The sequence below is a fragment of the Triticum aestivum genome, chromosome 6B (genome assembly GCF_018294505.1).
Source record: "Triticum aestivum cultivar Chinese Spring chromosome 6B, IWGSC CS RefSeq v2.1, whole genome shotgun sequence".
Taxonomy (NCBI): Eukaryota; Viridiplantae; Streptophyta; class Magnoliopsida; order Poales; family Poaceae; genus Triticum; species Triticum aestivum.
Genome location: NC_057810.1, coordinates 715,065,478 through 715,074,973, shown reverse-complemented (window position 1 = coordinate 715,074,973; position 9,496 = coordinate 715,065,478). Strand labels below are relative to the sequence as shown.

General features: G+C 46.9%; 1 protein-coding gene across 1 annotated transcript; it reads right to left on the bottom strand.

The window, feature by feature from the left end:
* Positions 1 to 333: 333 nt before the first annotated feature.
* Positions 334 to 885, bottom strand: LOC123139936 (putative disease resistance protein At1g50180). The gene has a single exon (XM_044559651.1). The coding sequence runs from the start codon at positions 882 to 884 to the stop codon at positions 504 to 506; it is 381 nt and encodes a 126-aa protein (XP_044415586.1). The 5' UTR covers position 885; the 3' UTR covers positions 334 to 503.
* Between the last annotated feature and the right edge of the window lie 8,611 nt (positions 886 to 9,496).

Genomic DNA, 9,496 nt, shown 5'->3' with positions numbered 1-9,496 from the left:
AACAGATATAATTCCCCTGTAGTTCAATTTTTATTTACTCTTGTACACCCGGTTTCATGGCCAGGATTTGTACACAAGTGCTGTTTTAGTAGGCTAAATCCCTCTTGTACACCCATCGTTCCTATTTTTTTAGAAGGGCAGCAACACATTTCAAGCTTCAAACATTGTAATTTAACTAGCACACCACTTGCTTATATTGGAAAGTAATTTCAGAGGATCATGGTTTTGTGGACAATACAAAATAACCAAATTATATAGTTAACTAAAGCTAGCAACAAACACCGTACTAGCTAGGAATATTGAAGAAAAAACTGATCGAGAGAATGTGAGAAAGGCTGGGAACGTCGTGCCTTTGCCAGGGCCGACGGCTTCGTGTTTATAGACAGGGTCGCGACCTCCCTGATAGCGTACAAGTCGTTGGGATTACAATCTTGGAGAACAAGGGATAGACTAGAGATAGATATTCAAGATAACAAGAATATAAACTATAACAAACTCCTAGTCTATCCTAAACTACAATCTTCGGTAGCCAAGTCCTCAGGCGCATACAACTCTGTCATGTTGTTTAACAGAGAAAACATTCGGCATATATGTACCTTTCTGGAGGTTGGTTCACTGTTGGCTTGGAACTCATCCAGCATGTAAGAGATGTCGTAGGCAGCGTTCTTGAGCCGCTTGAGCCACAACCGCACCAATTCCTCCGTGACAGATCGCCTCTCAGCATCCTTGAGCGCCGCCTCCATGTACTCCAACGTGTCCTTCAAGTCCTTGAGGTCGTTCTTGAAGCTGCACAGCATCGTGACCTCATCCCCAATGACCGAACCCAGCTTATTGCAAACCGCTGGGATCACAGCCGAGGCGAGCAAACTGGCTACATGCGACATGTTATTCTTCTTCACCTTTCCTTCTCCCTCCCTCCCTCAATTGGAGAAGATGTGAGCACCGGCGTTAATAAGGTTTAAGTTGGTCTACAATTGAGTATGACCACGTCTTGGTCTTGCCATGCATACTTTTCCTATACCGAAGTTATGGCTAGAATTTATCATGATACGGAGAGTCGACCATGCACAGCACCATAGACAAGTTGGAGTTGAAATTTCTATCCAAGATTGACTCAATGACGCCAATAATACCTGCACATTGTGGGTCAGGTCACACATCTAGCATTAAGGTCCAGAGATTTTTGAATGTTGGCAACTCTTCCTTGTTTGCCACTACCTGAAATACCCAAATTTAGATATATTAGAAGTAGATAATTCACGAGATCGGTGGCATATACATCAGCTTAATCCACCCTGAAAAATGAACAAGTTATATGTTTCACGAGATCGGTGGCATACACATAAATACAAAGACTCAGCACTCAGCAATCAGCAAAAGCTAGGTCTGTAGTTGGTAAGTGGCAAGTTACGGACCACTAACATTGTATGGCCTAGAAGCTAACGACGCGTTTCGTTTGTGCTCAGGTAACGCATTCGATTTGGGTATCGGGAAGCTCCGTTTTCGAACTAGTTTTACTGAATACGAGATCTGTTTGTTTTGAGCGCGTCCAGCTCCTGGTTTTCTAATCACCTTCGGTCCTGCCGTTTTCAGTTTCGCGAAGCCATGCATCGAAAGACACCGCTACCTAATATGGCCGTGGGCCAACCAAACGCAGGATACTGTTCCAGAAAACGCTGTAATCGGAAGACGTGACATTTCCTTCGAACCAAACGCGTCGTAAGCTAGTAAAAGTCTTGGCCTTGTCTATGCTGTGTGCATACTATTCTGATACTGAAGTTATGGAGAAAACTTATAACGATTTGGACAGTCAGCCATGCGAAGCAATTGAATACCGACCACTCCCATTGTATGGTCTAGCTCTTCTAGAAGTTAAGCTGATCCACGTCTTGGTCTTGTCTAGCTGTATGCAACTATGCATACTATTCTACTCCCATTGTATGAAAACTATAGGAATTTGCGCTTGGGCAAGAGATGGTATTTCATTTACTGAAACGTGGAACTTGTCAGCCAGATGCAGAGCCGTGACAATCAGCTGTGGCATGTTAACGCCATGAAGCACCAAGGGAGAGCTTTATAGACGATCACTGGGCCTGATACATCACACGAAATTACTGTGGGCTTCACCCCCCCTGTCTCCTGGTAATCACTTGGCAGTTTCCTAGTAGCTTGTGGACATGCAAGTACGTGGTAGTAGCTGTGCATGTTCCTGGTAGTTTCTTAGTGCATCGACAGGAAAGTGCTATGCACTTACGTGGTGATAGTCACGCGAGGGTTGTGCATGTTCGTAGTAGTTTCCTAGTAGTCTCCTAGGAGTTTACTTTAGCTTGACCAGGACCGATCTGTAGGACCTGTGCCCCATCAGTTGTAAGCAGGGCAAGTAGCAATCAAAAATTCCAGTAGTACACTACTACTACAACCAGCCTCACTAGTAGTACGTGTGTGTATGTGTCCGCTTCTCTCCCACTTGGTTGGTGCGGTAACTGAGGTCGGATTAGATGACGCACGACTTGGGTTCATGTTTTGTGACTTCATCGCGTCCTCGCGTAAATCAAAATCCCACTCCTCAAAAAGGAAACAAAAACAGCCCAAGAAGGCGAAGGTATCCACCCTGACCCGAGTTTCCACATGAGAGGCATGTTTTGGAATAGCAGAGGTCTTTCAGACTTGGCTAAACATAAACACGTCGGTGACTGTGTGCGTGACCATGGGTTAGATTTTGTGGCAATTTCCGAGGCTGGTAAATGTGACTTTCGTGCACATGTCTTTGATCACCTATCAGGTGGTTTGGAATATACATGGCATTGCTTACCACCACGTGGAAGGTCCGGAGGAATCTTACTTGGGATACAGACCACAACCATGGACTTGTTAGCTTTTTCGGTTGGTGAATTTCACATCAAATTCCACCTACGAAATAGAGCTGACAATTATACATGGAGCCTAGTTGCAGTCTATGGGGCTGCCCAAGATGAGAATAAATCCGCTTTCCTTCGGGAATTGGTGAACCTGGCTAAGGATAACCCCCATCCAATGCTTATTGGAGGCGACTTCAATATCCTTAGATACCAGGAAGAGAAAAATAATGATCGTTTTGACACACACTGGCCTTTCTTATTCAACGCTGTAATTGACAGTTTGAATCTTCGAGAAGCTAGTATGTCGGGGCGACAGTTCACTTGGGCCAACAACCGTCCGGTGCCGACATACGAGAAGCTCGATCGGGTACTCATGGATACCGAATGGGAATTAAAATTCCATGTGGTAACAGTGCGTGCCCTAGAGCGTATTGAGTCACTTTCGGACCATGCACCCATCATTCTTGATTCTAACTCTACTAGCTCTCCCACTGTTCTCCGTCCATTCAAATTTGAATTGGGATGGTTACATCGGGATGGTTTTGCAGATATGGTTAAGAATTTATGGGAGAGGCCTGCCGTTGGTCGCACACCGATTCAAAGATGGAACTTCAAAATTCGAGCCATGAGGCGGTTCCTAACTGGATGGGCCAAACACACAAGTGGTATATATAAAAAAGAAAAGCAACGCCTTTCCACTATTATAGATGACCTCGACAAAATAGTAGAGACTCGCATTTTGTCTCAACAGGAGATTGATATGAAAAATCAATCAAATGAGCAGATTGCACGTCTATTGCGAGAAGAGGAAATCAAGTGGTATCGAAGATCAGGTGCCCAATTCATTTTGGAGGGAGACAACAATACACGATATTTCCAAATGGTCGCCAATGGGCGGCATAGGAAGAAGTGTATTTTTAGCCTCCAACAGGATGAGGGACGGATCGAGGGTCAGGCAGAGCTCAAGCATTATATAACCAAATACTACAAGTGTCTATTTGGGGCTCCAGAGGAAGGGAACTTCACTCTAGATGAGACCCGAACAGATGACATTCCACAAGTCACAGAAGAAGAGAATGATATCCTGACGGCACCTTTCTCTGAAGAGGAGGTGCGAGCTGCGGTGTTCCAAATGGAACATAACAAAGCTCCAGGCCCTGATGGTTTCCCCGCGGAGTTCTATCAGAATTTCTGGGATGTCATCAAGACTGACCTAATGGAGTTGTTCAATTTTTTTCATGACGGCCAACTAGACCTATCTAGGCTTAATTTTGGCGAGATTGTTTTGTTGCCAAAGACTAAGGAGGCTGAACAGATTCAACAGTTCAGACCGATCTGCCTCCTTAATGTCAGCTTCAAAATCTTCACCAAAGTTGCGACTAATAGGCTCAACGCGGTCGCTGATCATGTTGTTGAGCCATCCCAAATGGCTTTCATGCAAGGACGAAATATACTCGATGGAGTAGTAATCCTTCATGAGACCGTCCATGAGATGCACCGGAAGAACATGAGTGGAGTAGTATTTAAAATTGACTTTGAAAAGGCATACGACAAAGTCAAATGGTCATTTCTCCAACAGACCCTAAGAATGAAAGGTTTCTCAGATAAATGGCGCGAATGGGTCCAAAATTTCGTTACTGGAGGTAGTGTGGCTATAAAAGTCAATGATGATGTAGGTCATTACTTCCAGACGAAAAAGGGATTACGACAGGGTGACCCGGTGTCTCCAATGTTATTTAACATTGTCGCTGACATGTTGGCTACGTTGATCAAACGCGCCAAACAAGACGGTCAAATTGCAGGAGTAGTGCCACATCTTGTGGATGGCGGACTCTCTATCTTACAATATGCCGATGATACAATTCTTTTTTATGGAACATGTCATAGATAAGGCTAAAAATATGAAACTATTGCTTTCAGCTTTTGAGCAAATGTCAGGTCTGAAAATTAACTTCCATAAAAGTGAATTGTTCTGTTTCGGAGAAGCCAAGGAGGCGGCTGCACAATATGCTGACTTGTTCGGTTGTGCACAAGGCCAATTCCCGATTAAATATTTGGGAATTCCGATTCATTATCGGCGTCTCACTAATGCGGAGTGGAAACATGTTGAAGAGCGATTGGAGAAACAGTTGAGCAGTTGGAAAGGCAAGTTGCTCTCTGTTGGAGGGCGACTAGTTTTGATCAATTCTGTTCTCACAAACATGGTTCTCTACATGCTCTCATTTTTCCAAATTCCCAAAGGGGTTCTACAAAGACTGGATTACTTCAGATCCAGATTCTTTTGGCAAGGAGATAGTGAAAATAAAAAGTATAGGCTAACCAAATGGAGTGTGGTTTGTCGACCAAAAGACCAGGGAGGTTTAGGTGTTCAGGACCTCCAGGTCAAGAACGATGCCTTGGTCGGTAAATGGCTGTTCAAGCTACTTACCGAGGATGGTGTTTGGCAAGCCCTGTTGTGCAATAAATATCTAGGCCAAAAAGCGTTGTCCCAGGCGTATTGGAAACCTGGTGACTCACATTTTTGGTCTGGTCTGATGGCGGTAAAGAAACATCTATTCCGCTTTGGATCATTCGCGATAAAGGACGGCTCTGAGATACGTTTTTGGGAGGACAGGTGGCTAGGAAACACCACTCTTCAGGAACAGTATCCGGCCTTGTACCGAATTGTACGCGATAAGAATGATACTCTTGCGCACGTGCTCAGCTCCTCCCCGCCGAATGTATCATTTAGGAGGGATTTGATTGGCCTCCGCCTTGCGTCATGGCAACATCTTCTATCCCGTTTGGATTCGGTTAACTTGACACAAGGGAGGGATGTGTTTCGCTGGAATCTCACTACATTTGGGTCCTACACAGTTGACTCTATGTACCGTGCACTCTCGCACTAAGAGGCTCCATTGAATAATAATAAACTAATATGGAAATCAAAGATGCCACTAAAAAATAAGATTTTCATGTGGTATCTTCGGAGAGGAGTTGTGCTAACAAAAAACAACCTCGCTCGACGCAACTGGCAAGGAAGTAAGAAGTGTAGCTTTTGTACTCATGACGAGACAATTAAACACCTCTTCTTTCAATGCAAGTTCACACGTTCTATATGGTCAGTCATCCAAATAGCGTCCAATTTGTATCCACCAACAAGTGTTGCCAATGTATATGGTCATTGGCTCGATGGAATACCAAATACTTTTAGTACGCTAATACGGGTGGGAGCGTCTGCCTTATTATGGTCGCTTTGGCTATGTAGAAATGATTGTGTTTTTAATGGCAAAACCTCTTCTTCTATGCAGGTTATTTACCGTTGTACGCACTGGCTTCGTATGTGGTCTACGCTACAGCGAACGGAGTATCAATCGCTATTCAAGGCGGTGTGTATGCGGTTGGAGCGGGTGGCCAGGGAGGTTTTTACCCAACATGGGTGGCAACATAATCTCCGGATCGGTCCACCTCCCCCGTCGACATTGGCATAGTTTTGGACTCATATGGCTTTACTGTTGCCAACTTGTCGTTTTTAATACATATTTTGCTAGACTCTTCGTTAAGGCTGTGTGCATCTTAGCTATGCAGAGGTCGGGTGTCGCTCATTATGTTTTGTATCCACTTGATGCTACATTATGAGTTAATAAAAATGCCCTTTATCGGAGATTAATTTTGCTAATTTTGTTAGTGCACGAGAGGTGGGTGTAGACAGGGCTCTGGCTGCGGTCAACATTCCGGTAGCCACTTCTGGGGCTGCTAAGACAGGTGACGGCGGTTCTGATAAGGGGTCGGATAAAGAAGATGGTGAAAAGCTATTGAAGTGGGCTATTAAGAAGAAGAAGTGCCTTGTTATAGATGTGGCGAGAGGAGGAGGTCCGGGCAGCAATTATGTGCATGAACTCCTCCTCGGCCCCTGGCCCGGATGGCCTCCCAGTGAAGTTTTTTCAGTCCTTCTGGGAGGTGATCAAACCCGAGGTGATGGCCCTATTTGACGAGTTCATGGCTGGGACCATTGACCTCGGCCGGCTGAATTATGGGGTAATCACGCTCATTCCTAAGGTGCCGGGTGCCTCGGACATCCGGCAATTCCGGCCGATTACAGTGATTAACATCATCTTCCGCATCCTTGCCAAGGGGTACGCCATTAGGGTGGCCCCTATAGCTGACCGGATCACTCACCCTGATCAGTCAGCGTTCATCCAGGGCCGTTATATCCTTGATGGAGTCCTAGTGTTCCACGAAGCTCTCCATGAGGTGCGCTCCAAACACCTCAAGGCAGTCTTCCTGAAACTGGACTTCCACAAGGCGCATGACACGGTCAGCTGGGCCTTCCTTCGGGAATGTTTGCTTCGGAAAGGTTTCGACGATAGATGGGTGACCAGAGTTATGCAGTTGGTCTCTTCTGGCCGCACAGCGGTGAACATTAATGGGGAGATCGGCCCGTTCTTCCCCACGTTTTGTGGGGTCCGCCAGGGCGACCCCTTTTCCCCATTCCTGTTCAACATAGTTGTTGATGCGCTAGCGGCCATCCTCGATAAGGCCAAGGCGGCAGGACACATCAAGGGGATTGTCCCGCACCTTGTTGGAGGCAACGGGGTCTCCCTTCTCCAATACGCGGACGACACCATCATCATGGTGGAGGGCTCCGCGAGTGATATCTCGAACCTCAAGTTCCTCCTCCTGTGCTTCCAGCAGATGTCCGGCCTGAGGATCAACTTCGACAAGAGTGAGGTGATGATCTTGGGCTACTCCCAAGACGAGCGGCAGAGCATTGCGGATCGGCTTAACTGCCAGCTTGGGTGCTTCCCCACGACCTATCTTGGGATACCCATTAGCGACACCAGGCTTACGGTGGCCGAGCTGCACCCCACGGTGGGGAAGCTCCAACACCGGATCGAGCCCTGGCAGGGACGGTGGCTTTCAAAAGCGGCCCGTACGGTCCTTATTAACTTGTCCCTCGCCAGCCTCCTCTTATTCATCATGAGCTTCTACAGCCTTCCGGAGACTCTTCATCACGAGATTGCCACCGTTCAGGGGTGATTTTACTGGGCCGGCGAGGGTGATAAGCAGAAATACCACATGGTCAAGTGGTCTGAGATCTGTAAACCCCGCGACCAGGCCGGCCTTGGGATCATGTCCTCCAAACGCGTGAATATTGCCCTTTTGACTCGGTGGCTCTGGAGGATTAACAATGGCAAAGGTGGCATGTGGCTGCGCATTATTCAGCAGAAGTACCTCCTCGAACAGCCACTCGCCTTCTGTCAACGCTCTGGAAGATCCCAGTTCTAGCAATCTGTCATCAAGCTCCTCCCTGTCCTCCGGATAGGGACCTCGATTGAGATCGGGTCCGGCACCGCCACGCTATTCTGGTTCGATCGCTGGACTGGGGACGCACCCCTGGCGTCCCGGTTTCCGGTCCTGTTCTCCATCGCAGTGGCCCCCCAGATCTCCGTGGCAAACGCCCTTCTTGACCTTGGGCCCCTCGCGTTCCGAAGGCCTTTTGGTCCTGCGGAGAATGCGGACTGGCAGGAATTGCTTGACTGTGTGGCTCTCCATGAGCCGGATCTCACGACTGACGTTGACCGCGCCAGATGGCGCCTTGAACCGTCCGGTCAATTCTCCACCAAATCTCTCTATCTGGCCATCGCCCCCTCACCCGGTCATGAGGCGCTCTCATCTATTTGGGAGATTCACCTCCCATTGAAGATTAAGATATTCTTGTGGCAGTGGATTCGTGGCCGCCTACCATCGGGCGTTGAGGTTCTGAAACGCAATGGCCCTGGGGATGGGCGTTGCCCACTCCGTGGGCCTGAAGAGGATTCGAACCATATCTTCTTCACCTGTGTGTCTGCACAGTTCCTTTGGAGCTGTTTCCGCGAGATTGTGGGTGGAAGCTGGGATCATACCAACTTCCCTGCTCTCTTTGCCGAACTGTCACATCCCTAGCTTCTGGTGTTGTCTAGTGTTTGCATCTTGCTTGCATCATGTTTAAATTTTTGAAACTTGAATTGAGGAAATTTGGAAGCCTCAAATTTTAATTAAAAGAGGGGCAAAAACCCTAAAATCTCATTCATTGTTCCCAAAATGCCCTTCTTAAATGTTTGATAATTTTGGCAAGGGTTCTGGTCCCAACCAAAATATTGAACATTTTTAAGGACTTAATCTTGGGACTTTGAATTTAAATCATTAGCTATTTGAATTTGAATTATATTCATATAATTAGAATATAATTTCAAATACCCCTGAAATATTTTTTATGAGCTTTTGGAAAAGTCCATCCAGCAAAATAAAAATACTCAGAGGAGTTTTTGACCTTGTTTGAATTTGTTTGAATTCAAAACAGTGGCAGAATATTAACTAAAAAATAGATAACAGATAATTATAAAAAAAGAACAGAAACGTACCTGGCGGCCCGCAACCGTAGCTGGCCCAGCTCCTGTGCAGCAGCCCAGCCGGGCAAAGCCAGCCCAGCCCAGCTCCACCTCCCTGTCGTCTTCCACCTCCTGCCAGTGGGCAAGAGCTACTCCCCGGTGCCCTCATCTCGCCAAACCACCACCCGTAGCTCAAATCCGAGCCGAGCCGCCGTCGTTTTGGTCGTCGCCGGCAAGGCTCCGGCGACTTTCGACGTGGCCGTCATTAGCAGCTAATTACGCCACTAA